This window comes from Cetorhinus maximus, chromosome 3, assembly GCF_964194155.1.
Source record: "Cetorhinus maximus chromosome 3, sCetMax3.hap1.1, whole genome shotgun sequence".
Lineage (NCBI taxonomy): Eukaryota > Metazoa > Chordata > Chondrichthyes > Lamniformes > Cetorhinidae > Cetorhinus > Cetorhinus maximus.
Genome location: NC_135881.1, coordinates 68528627 through 68552727, shown reverse-complemented (window position 1 = coordinate 68552727; position 24101 = coordinate 68528627). Strand labels below are relative to the sequence as shown.

Here is a 24101-nt window from a genome sequence, read left to right as displayed (position 1 = left end):
GCTGACTCGAGGATGAGGCTCGTCATCTGACTCAGACCTCACAGATGCCTCTTCCCCAGCAGTCCTCTGAGCACCAGAGAGCTCGGCTGAACCTGCCTCCTACTGCTGCGGACACGTTATGTGCAGTGACCACGAGATTGTGAACCCAGGCTTGCTCTATATCTAGGTCCCACCAAGGTGTGTGTCCCTGCGCTGGTGCAGGGTGTGGGTAAGTTCTGTGACGGGTCTTCCAAGCTGCTTATTTCCAGCTCTTCAACGGAGGAGGAGTCCTCTTGGCTGGAGGTGAGGACATGGATGGAGCTGAGGGACTGCTGGCTGAGGATGTTGGTCCCTTGGCAGAGCTCCCTGTGAACCAAAGTAGAGATGATTAGTGCATGGCAGCACAGTCAAAAGCAGGAGAGAGAGCACTCACAGTTGCGTTGAGAGAGGGATGATGTGGTGCAGGATCCTCACGTGACCGCCGACCTCACCGTCGCCGCAGGCATGGTCCACATCCTCACCAGTCAGCGTGATGGTACACTCCTCAAAGTGAGTGAGCGGCCTAATGTGGGTCACTCCACCCCCAGCCTGGGACCTCTCCCTGTTGTGAGCCAGCTTCTCTTGCATGAAAACAGATAGAGTGTGTGAGCAGGACACATGGCATTGAGTGGAATGTTTGTGTGGTGACTGGAGACATGGACTGAATGAGGCTGTGAGCTCCAGAGTGTATGAGCCTGATGGAGATGTGCGGGTGTGTGTGAGAGTTAATGGCGTTGTCCCTTGAAGTGTGAGATCCTTTTGGATGTGTGATGGGTGTATGAGTGTATGAGTTGAGTGATGAAAAGAGTGACTTACCCTGGCAGAACGGATGAGACCATTCATCCTTTTGCGGCTCTGGGTGGCTGTCCCCTTTTGCAGGGCATTGCCGCTGACCACTGCTGCCACCACTTCCCATGCTGGATTGGGGATTCGCTGCCTCTCCTGCGGTTAAAGTGCAGGTAGAGGACATCACGGCAGGCCTCCACTGTGTCCAAAAGGCTCTCGAAGGACACATCATTAAACCGGGGTGGGGGGGTGTGTGCTGCAGTCTTTGTGCCTTTTGGGGCCTTGTCTTCTTTGTAGTAGCTGTGGGCTGGAAGCACTGAGAGGTGTGCGTGCAGCTGCACTTTAAATATGGCGCCCGGTGTGATGAAGTAGTGAGGTGATAGCGTGCGGGCGAATAAGAGCCTGCCTGCCATCGAAACATGTTTCCCAGGAATGCATAATTAATGCGGTGGGATTGGGACAATACAGCATGAAAAACTGCCATTGCAGCCAGTGGGTAAAACATCGTTTTTCCAACCCGCTACCACACTTAGTGCAAATCTGGGACGATTCCAACCCATGACACCTATTTCTAGACTCTTCAGCCAGGGGAAACTGCTTTTCAGCATCTACCCTGCTACCCTGTCAAGAATTGTGTATGTTTTAATGGGATCACCGCTCATTCTCCTAAGCTCCAGTGAATATAAGCCCATTCTACTCGATCTCTGCTCCAAGGACAACCCTCTCATGTTAGGGATCAATCCAATGATCCTTTGTTGCACCCCCTCTAAAGAAAGTATAAGCTTTCTTAGGTAAAGAGACCAAAACTGTACACAGTACTCCAGATGTGGTCTCACCAAAGCTCTGTATAATTGAATCAAGACTTCCTTTCTCTTATACTTCAGTCCCCTTGCTAAAGGCTAATATACTATTTGCCTTCCTAATTTTTTTTACTATACCTGCATGAATGGGCTCCTTTATGCTATGAAAATCTGTAGTGTCACCCATACTTTACAAAGCATGTTGCGCCAATCAGATTTTATGAAGGCATTATTGTGCCTAGGACACTAACCAGTAGATGGGGCTGCACACCTGGCTTGGTATCACCCATTATGAGCTATAATGTTCATAAATGCCTCCTCAAAAAGTATATGGATATAATTGTATCACTTCTAGCTGCCTGTCACTTTATTTTATTAAATATCAGCTTGTCCTGTAAAGGAAATGTTTAGAGTAGCAAGTTCATTATGCAGTAACCTGATAGGTCAGGAAGAGATGATTAATGCCATTATGGCTGCAGCTGTACTATTATTTGAATGAACTGTTGTGTTTGATATATGAGGGCTTTGTGGTGTTATTTCAATAGGGTTCTTCCTCATAATTAAGCTATTCATGCTCACTCTTCCATCCTCATGACAGCTTATTCTGTCGATGTAAGTATAAGGATGATCTTCCCTCAGGCTGTGTACTTTGCATTTCTCTTTTAAGTCATGCATTTTTTACACATCTCTTCAAATGTCGGTGCTGCATTTACCACATATCATGATATCATGCTTGCTTTCTCCACAGTCTCTGTACAAAGAGTTCCTTTGCCTTTTTATTACGATCCTTAGAAGAATGCAGAGGGTATAATTTATTAACTGAAATTATTTCCATTACTCAGAATTCATTATACAAACTGCTGACCTAATACTTTTACTGATCACTAAGCACAATTTCAACCTCTTATACTATTGTATTTAATTTTTGCCATAAACTCGAAGAAAACATATACTTACATTGAGAAGTGTACAAGATAGCAACGATAATTAGTTATAGACCATAAGATGTAGGAGCAGAAGTAGGTCATTTGGTCCATCAAGTCTGCTCCGCCATTCAATGAGATCATGGCTGATCTGACAGTCCTCAACTCCACTTTTCTGCCTTTTCCCCATAACCCTTGATTCCCTTACTGATTAAAAACCTGTCTATCTCAGCCTTGAATATGCTTAATGACCCAGCCTCTACAGCCCTCTGTGGTAAAGTATTCCACAGATTCACTACCCTCTGAGAGAAGGAGTTCCTCCTCATCTCTGTTTTAAATGGGTGCCCCCTTACTCTGAGATTATGCTGTCTGGTCCTGGACTCTCCCACAAGGGGAAACAACCTCTCAGCATCTACCCTGTCAAGCCCCCTTAGAATCTTATATGTTTCAATAAGGTCGCCTCTCATTCTTCTAAATTCCAATGAGTACAGGCCCAACCTACTCAACCTCTCCTCATAAGAAAATCCCTCCATCCCCTGGATCAACCTAGTGAACCTTCTCTGGACTGCCTCCAATGCCAGTATATCTTTCCTTAGATAAGGGGACCAAAATTGTTCACAGTATTCTAGGTATGGTCTAACTAGTGCATTGTATAGTTTTAGCAAGACTTCCCTTTCTGATGAAGAGTCATATGGACTCGAAACGTTAACTCTGTCTCCCTCTCCACAGATGCTGTCAGACCTGCTGAGTTTTTCCAGCTATTTTTGTTTTTGTTCCCTTTTTATATTCCATTTCCTTTGAAATAAAGATTAACATTCCATTTGCCTTCCCTATTACCTGTTGAACTTGCATGTTAGCTTTTTGGGATTCATGCACAAGGACTCCCAAATCCCTCTGCTGCAGCCTTCTGCACTCTTTCTCAATTTAAATAATATTCAGCTCCTCTATTCTTCCTGCCAAAGTTGATAATTTCACATTTTCCCACATTATATTCCATCTGCCAAGTTATTGCCCACTCACTTAACCTGTCTATATCCCTCTGTAGACTCCTTGTGTCATCCTCACCACTTGCCTTCCCATCTATTTTTGTGTCATCCACAAACTTGGCGATAGTACATTCACTTCCCTCATCTAAATCATTTTTACATATTGTAAATAATTGAGGCCCCAGCATTGATCTCCGTGGCACTCCACTAGTTGCCATCCTGAAAATGCCCCCCTTATCCCAACTCTCTGTCTTCTATTAGTTAGTCAATCCTTTGTCCATGCTAATATACTACCCCCAACACCATGGGCTCTTATCTTATTAAGTAGCCTTATGTGCAGTACCTTATCAAACGCCTTTTGGAAATCCAAGTATATTACGACTACTGGTTCCTCTTTATCTATCCTGCTTATTAACTCCTCAAAGAATTCTAATAAATTTGTTAGGCATGATGTCCCCTTCATGAAGCCATGCTGACTCTGCTTGATTAGATTATGTATTTCTAAATTCTGTGCTATTGCATCCTTTATAATAGACTCCAACATTTTCCCAATGACATGTTAAGCTAACTGGGCTATAGTTACCTGTTTCTTGTCTCCTTCCCTTTTTGAATAAGGGTGTTGCATTGGCTGTTCTCCAGTCATCTGGGAGTTTTCCAAAATCTAAGGATTCTCGGAATGTTACTACCACTGCATCCAGTATCTCTGTAGCTACTTCCTTTAATATCCTAGGATGCAACCCATCAGTTCCAGGAGACTTATTGGCCTTTAGTCCCATTAGTTTCCCTAGTATTTTTGCTCTAGTGATAGTTTTGTATTTATTTCCTCCCCGACTTTTGCCCCTTGATTATTTAGTACTTTTGGAATGCTATTAGTGTCTTCTACCGTGAAGACTGATGCAAAGTATTTATTCAGCTCCTCTGCCATTTCTTGGTTCCCCATTATTATTTCCCCAGCCTCATTCTCTGAGGGGCCTATGTTCACTTTGGCCTCTCTCTTCCTTTTTATATATTCAAAGAAGCTCTTACTGTCCATTTTTATGTTACTTGCTAGTTTACCCTCAGCTTATTTTCTCCCTCTATTTTTTTTGGTCATCATTTGTTGGTTTTTAAACCTTTCCCAATCCTCTGGCTTACCACTAATCTTTGCAACATTGTATGCTTTTTCTTTCAATTTGACACTGCCCTTAACTTCCTTGGTTAACCATGGTTGGTTTATCCCCTTCCTTGAATCCTTCTTCCTCACTGTTATCTAAATTATGCTGGAGCTGAGGTAAGAAAAGGATTAGAAAAGCATTTTCTATTAAAAAGGGCAGTTAAGGGGTGACCTCATCAAAGTATATTGAAATATATGGAAAGAGTGAGCAAAGGTTACTTATTTACAGTAACTAATTAGGTGGGACCAAAGAAACATATATAAATTAGTAAATTTAAAATGGGTATCAGAAGGGACATCTTTCCTTAGTCTGCTAAATATTTAACATAGGACAGAGTCTTGCCCATGTTGGGTGGGCTTGGCGGGGGCGGGTGGGGCGGTCGGGGCTGGAAGGCATTTTCACGCTGGCGGACCAAGTAAGGCCTGCCCAGCGTGAAACGCGAGTGGCAGCGCTCGGCGCTGCCTGTGCGGAGGACCAGCGGGGCGAGCGCAAACTTCACGCATGCGGGCAAGTGTGCATTTCATAATCTCCCTGAGGCACAGAGCTGCCTCAGGGAGATGAAAAGTTATATAAAACAAAATAAAGACATTAAAATTGTAATAAAACATGTCCACTCATGTGACTCTCACATGAGCAGAGACATGTTATCAAGTTTTAAAATTTTTATTTTATTTTTGTTTGCTTTAGTAAACCTCATCTCGCCCGTGGATGAGGTTCCCTTTTTTAAAAATTTTTTCATTTATCCATGGGATGTGGGCTTCACTGGCTGGGCTAGCATTTATTGCCCATCCCTAATTGCCCTTGAGAAGGTGGTGGTGAGTTGCCTTCTTGAACCGCTGTGGTGGTACACCCACAGTGCTGTTAGGGAGGGAATTCCAGGATTTTGACCCAGCGACAGTGAAGGAACGCCGATATATTTCCAAGGTCAGGATAGTGACTTGGAAATAGTACAAAGGCTGCTTGGCTTTTTCGCCTGCCCACCAACCGTAAGGTTGGACAGGCAGCGAAAAATTCTATTTAGTTGGTAATTTAATGGCCTTAGCAGGCCTTTTAATTGGTGGCGGGTGCACTGCCAACTCCGGTGTGTGCCCGCCGAACAAAATATTGTGTGCCTGTAAGTTGACATCAGGACGCTCGCCTGATGTCAACGCACGTCATTTTACGCTCGAGCAGGTTGGGCGCATGCCCGCATACTGAGCTAAAAGTTTTGCCCATAATCTGAGTTAGTACAGGCAAGAACCTTGAGGTTATTGAAAATATGTTTAGATGCTGCACTAAGAGAAGTAGGGTAACAAACAGAAGGCCCTTGATAAGCTTAAAGGGTTTTCCTCACTCCTGACTTTTATTTTCTAACATAACTTCACATGGGAAATGAAGTTCAGAATTTTGACCTAAAGCATGCATTGGCATAGATTAGTCAGATTACATCAATCGTGAAGCAGTGTAAGACTTGTCGACACTGTATTCTGTTCTCTATATGTATTTACAAGATCAGTCTAACTGTAATATTAGAGGTGGGAAACTTTATGATGTCAAAGGTTATGATGTAAACAGCTAGGCTGGGAAATCCAATCGCTCTCGGAAATTTAGAAGCTGATAAGCTGGTGTGAAAAACGTCTAAAGAGTGAGCAAGAGGCTATTGAGTGGCCTGTTTTTTCAATAGGGCCTTAGCGTTTCTCCCAGAGGAGGGGGTCCTTCTTTGGCAGTAAAAGCCACAGATTATCTTAAAGAGCAGCACGTAGAAATGGGAAGACATGGTCACCAGCATGTATGCAACCTCATTACACCAGCATGTGAGGCAGTGCACAAAAGTGTTTAAAAACACACAACAATCTTCTATTTAAGCAATGTACAAAGCATATATATAACAATTAAAATTATCTAGCCCTCCATCTGCCTTTGAGCACTTTCAAACCATACCAAGAACATCTGCGGGATTCTTTTTATACCTCAGCCTTCACCTGGAAGCGTTTCTTTACTCACATTGTACATGCATTTAGCTCTAAAGAACATTTCTATCTGCTGTAGCTGAATGTTGCCTCACAACTATTATGGGCTGCATCCTGACACGGATATTATTTCATGTCATCTTAACAATTGGAATGTCTCACTTCTTTTACTCTGCTTGCAGGAGAAGACAGCCCATAACAGTTGAGTGAAAACAGTTACAGGCGGAGGACCCCCTAACTTTAAACCTCAAATCCCATATGAGGAAGAAACTCTTGAAATCCTGTGAAGGGAGGCCATAGAAGGTGATGGGATAGGAAATAGGAGGTTTGCTGCATCTTTGGGTTTGTTCTAAACTTCTTCTTCCCTCTTATCCTATTCTTTAATTCACTTACATCTGCCATTATTCATGTCATTCTTGCTAAAAGCTAAATGTGAAGGCTAGTCATCAGGATAGATTGGAATCTGTCCTCCCTCTTATCTTTCTTTAGGTACACCACCGAAAAATGAGCCAGACTTCACTACATGCAGGCACACCAGTACTTCACAGGACATACCATTACTCCCACTATCCCTCTAAAGGACCAGCTCAGATCCATTCATTCCAGGAAATTTGGAGAATGAGCTAGAGGCGAGTGCACTGCATGAGACAGCATAAGTGATACACGAACAGGAGCCAGTGTTGCTGGTGCCAGAGAAGGTGGAACCTGCTATCTAGAGGACCAACTAGTTTCTGTCCCAGCTGCTGAAGCTGGTGACCTCAAGGGGCTAGTTTTAGAAGAAGAATGCTTTCTGAGAATTGAGTGTTACAACAGATATTAGGGACCATGACAAGCTGGCTGAGTTGGGGTGGTCCAATAGTTGCATGTATGCTGCCTTGTTTGACAGTTTTGCAACACTACAGTCCCTCACCCTGCCAGAAATCCTTGGGGCATTTGAAGCTTCTCCAATGGATGCTCAGGCTGCAGACCTAGAGTCTAGGATACAGAGTAGATTGGACAATCTCTTCCATTTTTGACAGGCTTGTGAATTGTCCAAAGAACCATGAGGTAGGATTTCCTGATCTCATTTGTGTCATTAGGTCTGCCATCATGGCTATCAGTGGCCATGGTGATAAAATACTCAGTAATAGGGGCATGGCTGACACAAATTATGATGCTGTCTCAGGATGCCATATGTGAACCATTCTGTAAGCCCCCTCTGATACTTGGACAGGTGCCAGAAAACACTTGGGCGCTGGCTGCTCAATGGTGCAGTAGTGCTTATGGTGCTAGACTAGTAATGCAGTGACCTTATGTATTATTACAGAGAACTTTGACTTCAGTTCCTACCATGACAGTATATGAGTATTTAAACTCAAATTTAAAAAATCTGGAAATAGAAGGCTTGACCTTGAAGTCACTGGTTTGTTGTAAAAATCTAACAGTTCACTAATGTCTTTTAGGTAAGAAAACCTTCCACTCATATCTAGTCTAGCCTCTGTGTGACTCCAGTCTCACACATCAACATGGTAAATGTTTAAGTGCCATCTAGGAAACTGTTCAGTTATATCAAAAACCACTGAAAGGCCAACAACCACTTTCAGGCAACTAGGGCTGGTCAATAAATGCTGATAACAACCTCATCCAATTAATTAAATAAATTTGGTAGTTGAAGTGTTGCAGCATGCAGCTTGTGCATCTCAGGAGTTAGCTCATGGGATGTGAGGGTTACCACAACCCCAAGCGTCTCCCATACAAATAACAGCCAACCAACTCAAATACCACCGCCACTGAGGTTTAAGAGCGGATATATCACGTACTGTCACAAAGGAAGTGAACAGTGAACATTCGCACAATATTTTCAGCTGTATTGGCCTAGATTTATCCAGATATTTGAAGTACCGCTTCAACATGCAAATTGTGTGCTTGATGATTACTCTGGTCCATGCCAGCTCTTTATTTTACCATGTGCACAACTGGTGCCTGACTGCAAAGTTTCCATCAGCTAGGATCCACCCGGAAGTTTGTTTTGTGTATCAAATATTGATGAGATGACTGATTCCGTTAAAATTCTGACAGCTGCCTGGAAAACAAGCATTAACTTACATAATCCAATGTAACGGTTGCAAATGAGCAGAACAGTAAGAGAGTGGAATCTTTTCTACTTGATCATGTAATTGTATTGTTTGGGATTGGGAGGGCCGCATAGGTAGAATCTGCAACCCCTGAAACTTTAGGAGCCTTGCCACTCTATACAATGTCTTGGTCCTATCATACTATTGTAGTTTGTGGTGAAGGAGATGAACTTGCTTATTCAAGCAACAAAATATTGGTCACTCATTTTACACATTTACACATCCTGGACAGCTAATTGCCTTATTACCAATGTCTGCATTGTAGTTTGAAATGACCCCTAACTATAAAGGCTAAGGGCTGTGGAGCAACTTTGCTGCAGGTATGATTAGATAATGCAGTATAAGTCTGTCCTGCTCCTCTTGGACGAATAGAGGTATGTCCAATTCTGCCCATAGATTCTGTTATATGGCCAGTAGGGTTTTAATGCCAGCCCTTTATTGGTCCCCCTTCTATTCCTTCAAAAAATACAGATAAAGGGGAATTCCCTTGGGGAAAGATAGTTGCAACTGTTGAAAACAAATGGCAGCCAACACAGCAATTTAGAATTTTCAGGCTCTAAAGAAGATGTCTGAGAGGCAGTCTTACAAAGGCATATAAGATAGTTAAAAGGATTGGAAAAGGAAAATCCAAAATGTTGGTTTAAGTTAAATTGCAAGTTTAGGATAAAGGGCACAGATTTAAACTAATAAAAGGTAAATTCAGGACTGATATCAGAAATTTATTCTTTAAATAAAGAATGATGAATCCATAGAATAACATAGCCAAGACAAAAACCCGAAAATCTTTTGAAAAACAATTAGATACTGAAAAGGGGGCATTCTGGATGGATAAATTACAATGGGCCAGATGGCCTTCCTCATCCACAACTAGCAACTGACCCTGTTAATTACTACAAAAACTCTTAAGAATTTCAATGACGACAGAAAAAAAAAATAGAATAGTCCAGAAAGGAACTTGCGTATGCAGCACAGTCCCTAGGAACAGGGAACCTCATTTCATATGGGCTTTCAGGAGGGAGTTTCCTGTCCTCAATAAATTCCATAATATATGGCATAGAAACAGGTCATTCAGCCCAACCATTCCATGCCTGTATTTATGCTGCACTCAAGCCATTTAAGCACCAAATATTCACAAAATAGGTTGAGATCCAGAGTCATTAGCAACTTATAAATCAACCATATTGAATTCTAAGACTGGTTCAGATATATAACTACTTTACCAAGAATGGCTATGCTTGGATCAAATCGTGCTTTAACTATTCGTACATGGACTGTGAGAATTGTATCTCCATTATATGTTTACATAAACTCAACTATAAGTTTGTTAATGCTTTTCAGGTGGCTTTGTTACTGTAATGTCCCTCAGTTCTGTGACAGTCTCCCACGACATGAAACCACCCAGGTTTTTGGCAGGACATTGCTTCGCGCTGTTTTTACCGTCATGAGGCGTCAGTTACTGGAGAAGTCCAGGCAGGAGAAAGATAAGCTACCTTTAGAAAAACAAACATTGATCCTTACCCATTTTCCAAAGTAAGTATTTATTTGGAAGTTTCTACAGTCTCATTTCTTGAACGCTCTTCCATCATATTGTTTTACGTAGTCTGTGCGCACTTGAATTAGAATCCATACTAAAGTTTTTGTTAAACAAAGTATTCCATTTAAATGATTCCATTAAAAAAATTATCATATTAGCTTTAGGTCTATCTGATGGAGATAGTTTGCAATTTTATAAATATAAAAAGTAAATAAAGAACTTGCATTTGTAGAGCATTGTTCTTGACCTTAGGATGCCCCAAAGCTCTCCATAGACAATGAGGTAATTTTTGAAATGTAGTTATTTGGTAAAGAGATGGTGGTGGGTTGGGGGTGTGGGGATGATGGATTGGGGGAGAGAAAATGAACTAAGATGGCCCCAACATTTCTGGACCTGGGAGGATTTAAATAAAACTTAATTTGGCAGGGAGGTAGGATTTGTGACTGTTCTCATTTCTACTGAAAGAATTTCAACCAATGGGGTGGCCGTGCCTAGTTTATGCCACTCAAAGAGACAAGATTAGCGGATAACAACTCCCGACCAGATAATCCACAAGTTCCACCTTTACTAGGACCAAGAGAGAGTACATCTGCATGAAGAAGAGTCATACAGACTCGAAACATTAACTCTGTTTCTCTCTCCACAGATGCTGCCAGACCTGCTGAGTTTTTGCAGCATTTTTTGTTTTTAATTGCATGAAAACAGGTGTACTTATTTAACCACAGGTGGCAGTTGACTCAAAAGTGATTGATTTCCATAAGATTGCCATTAGAGATGTGGCAATGAACATTTCCAGCTACAGAAATTATTTTTATTTAGGGAGGGAATTCCAGAGCATTGGATCTTGCTGAAACCAATAGGCAATGATGTGTCAATGATTGGTGAGTGGACATTGTACGCCTAGAGGTGACAGAAATAGGGAGGGGTGATTCGAAAAAAGAATTTAAACACAAGGATTAGGAGTTTAAGCTTGAAGCTTTCAGGGACCAAGAGCCAGGAGTGATGGAACATTGCATGATATGATAGCAGAGGAGGAATTGCGGATGAGCTGGGGTTAATGGGAGGTGGGGATAAAGGATGGGAACTGGTCCAGCGAGCATTGCATCTTGAGGTGACAAAGGCACCTGAATTTAGGTATAGGGAGCATCATTTAAAAGTTTCCAAATGATACAAAAGCTGGGAAATATCTTAAGCAATGAGAAGAATAGCAGCAGCCTTCGGGAGGACACAGACTGGTGAAGTGAGCAGACATCTGACAGACGAAATTTAGTATAGAGATGTGTGAAGTGATACATTTTGGTAGGAGAAATGACAAGAGGTAGCATAAACTAAATGATACCATTTAAATGGAATGCAACAACAGAGAGACCAACATTTTTTTAATATTTCAAAATTCTGGATATTGAAAACTGTTAATGTTGTAATCATCTCCCAAATATAAAGCTACTAGTGTGCATAGAAAATACTACTTCATTTTTTTACATTATAGATTCCTTTCTATGTTAGAGGAAGAAGTGTACAGCCACAACTCTCCTATATGGGATTTAGACTTCATGGTGTCCTCTGGTAACATCCAACTAGGGATACAACCAGGTAACTAATGGTCAGCAGTTTTTGAATTTTCCAACAGGTTTGGAGTCTCAGAAAAAATTAACAAAAAGGGAATATTAAAATTGAAACGTTTTTTGAAAAGTCTTTCTTTAGTTCAGGTTTATTTCTTGTTTGCTTTCCTATAACAAGTTTTTCTATAACAAATTTGACTAAGTTACGCAATGTGCTGAGTACATTGTTATAACACCTCAGCTAAACTTAATACTTTCAGATCATTGTTTCATTATTTTGGCTCCTTTATGTCTTTGGAATGTTAGTTGTCAACCCTCCGGTGGTTCCTGGGATCCTGCCAAACATGAAGCCATTTGGGCATGGACCGAGCCCAGCTTCTGCCAGCATTGACCAAACCAACAGTGGAAGTTTGAGTCCTGTCTGGAGGAACAAAGTGGCTTCTGGCTCAGAGCAAATATTGGGTATGACGGACTGATAAATCTTAAAAATGGGGAGGTTATTGCTGAAGCCAGGCAAGAGGTGTTAATGATACAAAACCTATTGATCCATATCCTTACTGAATGCAGATGAACATTTTGCACAAGTCACTGTAGAACACCTTGTGAGCATTATCCGTAGAGACTTTACTAGTAACATTATTCAGCCAATAATTTGTTGCATTTTACATATAATACATGAAATCTACCTTCTTACCTGAAAAGAGGATAGACACCATTACCTGATCTTCACCTTGGAATGATTTGGCCTTGGTAAGATTTTCATCCACTGGATGTAGATGAAATTTTTCATATCACCAGCATCAAACTTGTCTAATGGTCTGTTTTGTGCCTTCCACCTTATAAGGAGATCAAACACAATGTTAGCTTCTGTCACTATTATTGCGCATATAGCCATAGCCAGATCATCACCTCACAAAGCCATGAAGTGGTTGACACAAGTTTTACTCCCAATGCCACCGTGTACCTACCCTCAGCCACACTGTCATGGAAAGAAGTTCCAGAGGGAGGACAAACGCACCAGATAAGTTATTCCCGACTGTTGTCAACATTTTTCCTGGTGCCAGGTGTAAGTTTGGGAATGGGTTATCTACAGTGTCTGTACACTTAGCAGTAGGTGATGCCTGATCTCAGGGAGAAAGTGAGAAGGGAGCAAATGGAAAAAGTATATTTTTAATATGATACATTTTTCATTCTTTATTTCCCAGTGCTTTACATGTCTGGATTGCAAATTAATTTCTAGATATTTTTGTAAAAGTGGCTGCTCAAAAGGTATAGTTTTGATTTATCTGTGGCATTTAGTTTCCAGTCCCAGCTGTGCATCTGTAGGGAGGGATTATTAAGAAAACCTCACTTTTGAACTGTTATTTTCATATATGGTGGTGCGATATTCATACCACCGCAAAAAAAGATTCAGCACTCTATTCTATGTTACTAATTGGTCATTTGTCACCTTAAATATATTTAATCAATTTTTATCACAAAAATCTTAAAAGACTTATCATTGGACCAGATAGAATTTCTGACAGAATTGTTTGTTTGTAAAGGAGAGAAAAGGAAACCTACAGAACCTTTTAACACAGAAGATGCTAAGAGACAGAGAGTTTTGGGGGATATCCCTATGGAACTAGTGAATGAAGTAATGTCAACTATCACAGACCCAGCTGCAATGTTGGGTCCAGAGGTAAGTACGCCACGTCCTACTTTGTATTGAACTCTTCTTGCTAGGAACTACATAGAGTGAAAATCAGTTTTGTTACTGAGGTGTTTTTTGGTTAAGCCAGCTTTAAACAAAGCAAATTGTTAAGCCAATTATCCCTTTTTAAGTTTTTCCTTTGGCTTTTATAATATGACTCTGTCCTCCTGTTCCCTCAACTCCCCTCCAAAGCTTATTGATGCCAAGAATTTGATTCATGAATGAAATTTCAACACCCAAATTAAAAACCTGTAATCCTCTTTGTAGCTATATTGCAATACCCTTGAGACATTTCTGTAATATTGAATCTAGATCCCTCATTTTGATTTTAATATATGCATGGTAGTGAATAATTCGGTATCTGGCATTAGGTAATAACCTAATAGATACACAATCAACGTGAAGCATTTGTGGCATTTGTTTAAAAATGGATTAGTTATTACAATATGCAAATATAATTGACAGTCCTTTGGAATTACAATTTTTACTTTACATTTTATTGAAAATAGGGAAGTTAAGTAATAGTTAAGTTTTGGGTTTCAGATCACATGAATACACTATTTGTAATAGCAAGTTCCTGATTTAGTTACAACTTCCTCCCTGTTACATGTATGGCATTTTGAAATGATGCTATAATTTATTGCAATTTAGGCATGCAGAGAAAATGGAGTTTTTGGTCGCCTTGATAAATCAATTTATGTAGTTCAAGTATTCAGGATATTGATTGCAATCCATTTAAACTTTACAAAATATAATGGGAAAATGTTATTTATCCTGTCCTTTACAAGACTAGCTTACTATCTGCACATGCAGCCAGAGACGAGGCAGCAAGGCTTGAAGAAAGAAGGGGCGTAATTGAGTTCCATGTTGTAGGAAACTCACTGAGCCAAAAACCAAACAAGAAAATGATGATGTGGCTAGTCGGATTACAGAATGTTTTTTCCCATCAATTACCTAGAATGCCTAAGGAATACATCACTCGACTTGTCTTTGACCCGTGAGTACATACGTGGCTTACAACTGGTATTAATATGAACATAGTATCTCAATTCAGTCAACCTCCCATATTGCTTTGTTAATTGAATTGAAAAAAACATTTGTTTGTCATGTGGCAGGGCTCAGATCTTTAACCATAATGAGGGATAAATTAGTCTTGGATGGTAGCACACATTGAATGATAACGAATTGTCAATCCGCTTTGCAGCAATTTTCTTTTCCACTGATGCCAAAGATCAATTTCACTCCATTATATTTAGTTCACATAATTCTAAAGCAGTACTTATTTTCAACTATTGACAATACTAACAAATTCAGTAGCATGAAGTCTGATCTTTTTCATCTGCTTTTGAGTAGATCCTATTTTACTCGGTAAGTTTTGTTAGGGCTTCTTGGGCTTGTTCTGTAGAAATACACTCAATACAGCAGAACACAAGCTGCCAGTGTTCAGCACAATTCAGCACAGAGATTAGCTTTGGAGATCCCGTTTCATAGACCTCAAGAAATCATAAGCATCTCTTTTCAGTGCTATTTGAAGATAACTTATCCATCCTTGGAAATGTATGGCAATGGATGAATAAAAACTGAATTAGAGACATGAAAGGAATACATTGATAAAAGAAATAATTGAACATTTTCTGCCTGATGAATAGTGAAGGACAACAGTCTGAGTGGTTGTATGATGCGTGCTTCGTATTTTTTTAAATTAATGGATGTATTATAGACACAGAACATAAAAAAAAAGGAAAGGTACTCGTTTACTTACTTGAGATGAAAATGTGCAATTTGTTTTAATCATTAGCAAGGCCAGTTTACCTGAATTTTAACTAAATTCCTAACTAAAGCAAATATTCTAAATATTTCAGGAACTATTTACTATGGCAAGTGCTATTGAGTTTTAGATTAAATAATCTTATTTTGGGACAACATCTTTTAGGGTTGGCTGTCTGAGCCCTATGTGCTTATCACCATCACTGAAGGTAACACTTTATCTCCTTTAATCAGCATCCAGATCTTCAGAAATAAACATCAGTGCACAAGACCAATCTTTTATAGTTCAATCATTTACCACAAGAAGCAATTGCAAAACATAAATACAGGCTATAAAAAGATTAGTTGACTAGATTTCAGTTTTAAAGTTATTTTGTTTGGTTATATCCTAGTAAACACAAGACCCTTGCTTTGATCAAAGATGGCCGTGTGATTGGCGGTATCTGTTTCCGGATGTTTCCAACACAAGGCTTTACAGAGATTGTGTTTTGTGCAGTAACCTCAAATGAACAGGTGAAGGTAAGTGTGAATTTAAAAAATAATTAGTTACTTGTATTCGCCAACCATCAATGAATATTCTCTAATAATGTTCTCTAACACTACAGAACATTAACACCAATTTATGGTGTTAAATGATAATTTATGGTGGTAGTAGAGGTAGGCCCAAATAAGCGGGCACACGGAGGCGTGCCTCCGATCAGCGCCCCCGATTGGGGGGGCTGCCACCATTTTACATGGGCAGGCCAATTAAGGCCCGCCCAGTGTGACGTCCACATGGAAGCACTAAGCGCTTCCTGTGCGGGCAGTGGGGAATTCCTTGAGCCAAGAGTGCGCTCTTTCGCGCATGCATACTCATCCTGCCCGTGGATGACGTTTCATGCCTTTTCTAATGCCGGCCAGAGCTCCTGGCATGCCCGCCAACCTTAAGGTTGGACGGGCAGGTCTGCTAATTATTTCAGTGACTCTTGTCAATGGCCTCAGTTGGCCATTGACAGGTTGGCGGGCGCACAGCTGATTCTGCTGATTCCCTGCCTACCTGAAAATTTAAATGGGGCGCAGTGATGTTGGGAGTTCTGCCCGACGTCACCGCGCGTCATTGTACGCGTCGGCGAGCGGGCCCCGCCCCCGCTCGCCGACCGGGAAATCCTGGCCAATAGATCTGTCTGTTAGGAATTTTGCAGATAATCAAAGTAGTCCACTAAATTGTGACTTTGTCGTGGTTTGGTACAACTTGGCTTGCATGGGCCATTTAAGTGTCAATCACATTGCCATGGGCCTGCAATCACATGTAGGCCAGGCCAGACAAGGACAGCAGATTTCCTTCCCTAAAGAGCATTAATGAACCACATGGGTGTTTCCAACAATGGTTTCATGGTCATCATTAGACTTTTAATTCCAGATTTTCATTGAATTCAAATTCCACCATCTGTCATGGTGGGATTCAAACCCAGGTCCCCAAAGCATTACCCTGGATAGAAGTTATGATAAATCATGAAATAATGATTAAGTGATACCATGTTTAAGGTTAAAATTTTTGCGTACTGTATAAAGAAGCATCTTAGCGTATTTTACTATGTAATGCAGGTTCTTGCTGTAGTTTAGAAGTGAGGAGTCTAATCTTTTTTAAAGACCTGAGAAAACATGAATTATAATGAACAGCTTGATAGTTTTTAATTTAAGCAATGATGGTGAAATGAGGAGAATGGTATGTTTCTGGATTGTTAGTTTAGTTCTAATACCACTATGCCATCACCTCCCCTTCACTGTCGCTAGGTCAAAATCCTGGAACTCCATTCATAACAGCACTGTGGGTGTACCTAAACCACATGGACTGCAGTGGTTCAAGAAAGTAGCTCACCACCACCTTGTCAAGGGCAACTAGGGATGGGCAATAAATGCTGGCCCAGCCAGTGAAGTCCACATCCCATGAATGAATGAAAAAAAATTCTGCTCATGAAGGCTCACCTGAAGTGCAAATCAGCAAATAAGTTTTGAGTGATCCCCACGGTTTTCTGCCCATTTATTTTAATTGTGGATAGCATGCGCATGATTTTCTGGTAGCTGAGGTTTCACACCTGGAGTGCACTTTTTAGAAATCGTCCATACTACGTTTTTGGATAGTATGTGTTTAAGAGAAAGTCAGAAAATAAGAGCTAATTTATAGGATAATCAAAGTCAGGTACAGTTATAAAGAATGGTCAGTGCAGAAATGTAGATTAATAATAAGTTGCAACAAGAGAAACTGCATTATTATATTATTTTGATGTAGTAGTTTATACTAATTGTAGTGGAACATTCATTTGCACTTGTACAATATAAGCCAAATAGGCCTCATGCCTCTAATGACTTGTCACATACATCACATTCTAATAAAGACTTATTTGGAGAGGGAAAAACACCATTTAGAAAAATCCTTTATTAATTTCTACTTCCCTGTTTTTGTCATTGTAATTCATGGCCAGGATTTCCTGGTTGGCGAGTGGGGGGGGGGGGGGGGGGGGCGGGGGCGCCGCTCGCCAACGCGGGATGACGTCGGGCGGAACTCCCGATGTCACCCCGCCCCATTTAAATTTTCAGGTAGATGGGGGCTCAGCAGAATCAGCTGTGCGCCCCCCAACCTGTCAATGGCCAATTGAGGCCATTGACAAAGTCGTTAAACTAATTAGTGGACCTGCCCGTCCAACCTTAAGGTTGGTGGGCAGGCCAGGAGCCCTGACGGCATTAGAAAAAGCATGAAACCTCATCCACGGGTGGGATGAGGTTTCATGTAGGTTTTAAAAAATGTAATTAAAGTGTATTCAAAAGTGATGGACATGTCCCAACTCATATGACAGTGTCACATGAGGGGACATGTCAGAAAAATTTTTTTTTTCTATTTTTCAGATTTTTTACTGTAGAGACGATCTCCCTGAGGCAGCACTTAGCCTCAGGGAGATGAATGTGCTCTTTCGTGCGCATGTACGAAAGAGCGCACTCTCAGCTCAGGGAATTCCCCCCCCGCCCGCATAGGGAGTGCATAGCGCTTCCTTGCAGACTTCACGCTGGGCGGATCTTAATTGGCCCACCCACATAAAATGGCGGTGCGCCCCCAATTGGGGGCGCCGATTGGAGGCGCAGCTCCGCTCGCCCGCTCTTAAACTTCCCCCCGCAACGGGGGGAAAATTCTGTCCCATATGTTTTCTTCTCTACACCTCATACAACTCTCAACTAGCTTTAGATTAGAATCCTACTTATTGACACACCTCACGAGGTTGCAATTTATTTCTCTAGGCTATTTTTACTAATGAACCATTGAAACTGTGTATCTTTATATAGATGAAGGATCACCACCCATAATGCAGGAGACAGTTGAATGAACTGGATAGCAGTTATGATAAATCATGAAATAGTGATTAAGTGATACCAAGTTTATGGTTAAAATATTTGCGTACTGTATAAAGAAGCATCTTAGTGTATTTTACTATATAATGCAAGTTCTTGCTGTAGTTTAGAAGTAAAGAGTCTAATCTTTTTTAAAGACCTGGGAAAATATGAATTACCATGAACAGCTTGACAGTTATTAATTTAAGCAATGATGGTGAAATGAGGAGAATAGTATGTTTCGGGGAGAGGGGGAGCAAGGAAAGAAGAGTGGAGCAGTGATCAACGTCATATTAGTAAAATAAATTAAGAGTTATGTTGTAGGGATTGCAGACTTAACTCTGAACGGTAGGTTTCGCAATAGCCAACAAGAATTTTGTTTTATTCTGTCTTGAGTGCTAGAAGAGCTTTCCCAGATAGGGAAGTATTATTGAAGTCTTGGGCAGATTTGAGTGTTATAGAGTCTTAAGAGTTTTTAAGGGGAATATGTTTGGCATAAAAGAGGAAACTGTATTCAGGGAAACAGAAATAGAAGAAAGCTGTCAATTTCATCTGAGATCTTGCTGGTTACATCACCCTGAACGCAATGGGTAACTGAAAAGTGAGCATTGATCAAAGCCCTGCAGGCATGTAAACATAAAGCTGAATTTTAACGTACCCCGGGTGGGCGCGTGCCTAACCTGATCGGGCCTAAAATTGCGCGAGAACACGATGACGTCAGGTGAGCATCCCAATGTCATCATGCACTCGCAATATTTCATTCGGTGGGCGTGCGCAAAAGTTGGAAGTACACTTGCTGACAAGCCAGTTAAGTTAATTAATGGAGCAATTGTCTCCGATTTTTCGTGGTAAATCGGCCAGGCGGTCTTTGCATTTTTCATCAAACCTCATCCAAGGGTAGGATGAAATTTCTGCTATGAAATAAAATTAAAATAAATAACTGTGGGCAGCAATTTTATCAGCTATACTTTCAGGTGATTGATTGGAATGCAAGGACATTTTTTTTCAGCTTTTAAAACCTTTATTTGAGTGTTTTCAGGTCTGCTATCTGCCATCATGGATCTGTATCGCAGTGCACACCTGTGCCCATGGTGACATCATCGCCTGCCCTCTTCCCGCCCCTACCCTGGCAGTGCTGAGCATTTCAGCGCGTGTTTCATGATGGCTGGACGTTAATTGGCCAACCAGCGTGAAATTGCAGCCAGGGGCCGATCATGGTCGGCGGTCCATTTCCTGAATCTCCCGGGCCCACCAATCACGTACGCTGCCACAAGTAATATTCAGACCACAATCAAGTATCAAGTTCATCAACATTGTGTTGGGCCGAATCCTTAGAACAACAAATCAGTAACTGGTGAGAAAGATTAACTCTTGATATTCCATTTGTCCTCTATCAGAGTACCAAGTTCTCTTCAGTATAGTTTCCCTGTTTGTAATCATATCTGTACTGTACTGGAATAAACAAGTGGCAAACATGGCTGAAAAATCTTGTTCCAGAGTAAATTACTTATTTTAAGTCATGAATATAAGAAAGGCAGCAACTACACTTTAGTATTCCTAGAACTCTGTCCTTGTGTGCAGAGGTTCAAATATAGAAATTTTTGAAATGAAAATTATTTTCAATAATATTGCTAAAACTGATCATTCATACTGCACTTCTCCCCCTCATTGTCCTCCTTCAACCTGATGTGTTGTTCCTAGCTTCATCCAGAAAGGCCTGGCTCTAACCTTTATGTGCTATGTACCTGAGTCCTAGGCTTCCTAACCAATGGAAGTAGTTTTCTCCACCTACTCCTTGCTTAATTTCTCAAAAAGTTGGATCACGTCACCCTTAACCTTTGAAATTCCAGGGAATACCACTCTAGCTTGTGTAATCACTCTTCATAATTTAACTCTTGGAATCCAGGAATCATTCTGGACTTGCTCCATTCTATATATCTTTCCTACAGTGTGGTGCCCGGAGCTGAACACAGTATTCCAGGTTTGCTTTAACTTGGGCTTTGTATAACTGTAGCATAACACCTAACACTTTGTATTCTACTTTACATATAAAGACCAACATTCCATCAGCCTTAACAACAGGAACTGCAAAAAAAAACAAAATTAAGAGAAAAACCGAAACATGCAAAGAAAGGGAAACAAAATCGAGGGGCAGAGTTTATGGTCTGAAATTGTTGAACTCGATGTTGAGTCTGGAAGGCTGTAAAGTTCATAATTGAAGAATGATGTGCTGTTCCTGAAGCTTACATTGAGCTTCACTGGAACAGTGCAGCAGATCAAGGACAGGGATGTCAGCCTGAGAGCAAGGTGGAGAATTAAAATAACAGACCACCAGAAGCTCAGTGTCATGCTTGTGGACCGAATGGTAGTGTTCCGCAAAGCGGTCACCCAATCTGTATTTGGTCTCCCCAATGTAGAGGAGGCCAAGTCATTCTGACGAAAGGTCATTGACATTAACTTTGTTTCTCTCTCTAAAGATACTGCCTGACCTGCTAAGTATTTCTAGCATTTTCTATTTTTTATTTCAGATTTCCAGCATCCACAGTATTCTTCTTTTCCATTGCCCTACCTGATTAATCTCTGTAGCTGTCTATGACATTGTAACGATCCACCCTAATGGACCCTTAAGAATTTTTGGACATCTACTGTTTCTAGTTTTTCACCATTTATGAAGTACTGAAGTACTTTTTAGGACCAAAATAGATGACATAGATGCTTGTCTATATTGAAAGCCATTTGTCGTGGTTTTGTCCATTCACTTGATCTATTAGTATCCCTTTATAACCTTTTGCTTCTGCAATGCCACATATCTTTGTGTCATCCAAAATCTTGGATATGTGACTCTCTATTCCATCATCTAAATCATTAATACATATAGTGAATAGTTGAGGCCCCATTACAGACCCCTGTGGGACACCATGAGTCACATCCTGCCAACTAGAATGTCTACCCATTATCCCTACTCCCTGTCTTCTGCCGCTTAGCCAATTTTCTAATCAAATCAATAATTTGCCTTCAACCTACAGTCACACAGGTGAACTTTCCAGGAGCCATTGGTTAGAAATTGGGAGAAGACAGCCTAACCTCCCAAGACAAGTAATGGGCCAGAATTTTTACCTTGATGGGTGGGCAGGCCCTGCCGGCTTGGCGGCGGGCAGGCAGCCGAACTCCGCCGCCATTTTGAATGGGCGGGCCAATTAAGGCCCGCCCAGCGCCCTGCCTGACAGGAAGCGCTATGTGCTTCCTGTGTGGGGGTGGAGGGATTCCCCATCTGTCAAAGTGTTGTCTTAGGGAGATTACTGACAGCATAAAAATCTTTAAAAATAGAAAAATATTAAAATTATTAACATGTCCCCCTCATGTGACAATGTCACACGAGATGGGACATGTTAATAAGAAGCACATAAACTTTATTGAAGTTGTTAAAAACGGACATGAAACCTCATCCCGCCAGTGGATGAGGTTTCATCTATTATCAGAAGCCCGCTGGGGCTCCTGGCCTGCCCACCAACCTTAAGGTTGGACAGGCAGGGCATTTAACAAGCTTAATTATCCTGTCAATGGCCTTAATTGGCCATTGACAGGTCGGCAGGTGGACAGCTGATTTTGCTGTCCGCCCACCTTCCTCAATATTTAAATGGACCAGGATGACGTCGGGCGTTCCTCCCGACGTCATCCTGTGTCATTTTACCGTTGGCGAGCGGGTCCCGCCCCCAAATCGCTGACGGGAAAATTCTGCCCATGGTGACCAGTTTAGTGTTCTGTGCCAGTTTGGTTGAGATCAACTAACTAAACATGGACCAGGAATTGAACCTAGTTGAGTTAAGAGTCAGCTTTATCAATTGGGAAGCTGCAAATAAATGTGTAAACCATTGGCAGCCAGTAGTGTTGGATTAATGAGCCACAGTCTTCACTGTTGAACTCGGTTATGCCAATGCCTTTAAAAATAAATTGTGGAAGTATTAAAATCTTTCTCCTGTAAAGATATTTGAGATCTGCTTCAATACACGAGCAGTGCTATAGAAATGTAAATTTTTGTTCAATAAAAAATGATTTTAATTATTAGTATTATTGGAAAATTAAGTAGAATTTTGTTCTTTACCAGTGGTCAAATGCTTATTCTTTAGGGCTATGGAACTCATCTAATGAATCATCTGAAGGAATATCACATCAAACATAACATTCTAAACTTCCTCACTTACGCAGATGAATATGCAATTGGCTACTTCAAAAAGCAGGTATGTAATTTTGTGGTCTTTCTTTCTATGCTCCTCAAAGAGCATGTTGTGTACTATGATGGATAAGTTCGTATACAATTACTGATGAGAAACCTAAATAACATCTTAATAAGATATTCTGTTTTCCATACAGTGTAACAATCTACTCCTAGACCTTTTCATGTATATATTGCAGTATCAATTAAACTAGCTAACTACCTATGGTTGTGGTTGTTGGAGGTCAATCATCTAAGTCCCAAGACATCGCTGCAGGAGTTCCTCAGGGTAGTGTTCTGGACCCAACCATCTTCAGCTGCTTCATCAATGACCTTCCCTCCATCATAAGGTCAGAAGTGGAGATGTTTGCTGATGATTGCACAATGTTCCACACCAGTGGCAACTCCTCAGATACCGGTGTAGTCTGTGTCCATATGCAGCAAGATCTGGACAACATTCAGGCTTGGGCTGATAAGTGGCAAGTGACATTCGTGCATGACCATTTCCAACAAGAAGGAATCTGATCACCTCCCTTTGACATTCAATGGCATTACCATCACTGAATCCCCCACTATAACACCCTGGGGTTACCATTGACCAGAAACTGAACTCGACCAGCCATACAAATACTGTGGCTACAAGAGCAGGTCAGAAGCTGAGAATTCTGCAGCGAGTAACGCACCTCCTGACTCTGCAAAGCCTGTCCACCACCTATGTGGCACAAGTCAGGAGTGTGATGGAACACTTTCCAATTGCTTGAATGAGCGCAGCTCCAATGACACTCAAGAAGCTTAGCACCATCCAAGGCAAAGCAGTCCACTTGATTAGCACCCCATCCACCACCTTCAACATTCTCAATCTCCACCACCGAAGCAGAGCGGCAGCACTTTAGCAACTCACCAAGGCTCCTTCGACAACACCTTCCAAACCACGACCTCTACAACCTAGAAGGACAAGGGCAGCAGATGCATGATGAACAACGCCACCTGCAAGTACTTCTCCAAGCCAACCACCATCCTGACTTGGAAATATATCACCGCTCCTTCACTGTTACTGGTTCAAAATCCTGGAAATCCCTTCCTAACAGCACTGTGGATGTACTTAACCTCATGGACTGCAGCAGTTCAAGAAGGCAGCTCACCACCACCTTCTCAAGGACAAATAGGGATGTGCATTAAATGCTGGCTTAGCCAGTGAAGCCAACACCCCATGAATGAATTAAAAAAACTATAGGATGTAGG

The 24101-nt window shown here is 41.3% G+C and overlaps 1 protein-coding gene across 2 annotated transcripts in view; it reads left to right on the top strand.

Moving 5' to 3' along the window:
- The window catches only part of kat2b (K(lysine) acetyltransferase 2B), a 104081-nt gene that overhangs the window by 45981 nt on the left and 33999 nt on the right, over positions 1-24101 (top strand). For both annotated transcript variants that reach the window (XM_078538507.1, XM_078538508.1), the window contains exons 6-12: positions 10069-10260; positions 11754-11857; positions 12133-12288; positions 13371-13507; positions 14308-14516; positions 15679-15805; positions 22774-22884. In XM_078538507.1, coding sequence (XP_078394633.1) covers positions 10069-10260; positions 11754-11857; positions 12133-12288; positions 13371-13507; positions 14308-14516; positions 15679-15805; positions 22774-22884 — 1036 coding nt within the window. The remainder of the gene's footprint in view (positions 1-10068; positions 10261-11753; positions 11858-12132; positions 12289-13370; positions 13508-14307; positions 14517-15678; positions 15806-22773; positions 22885-24101) is intronic.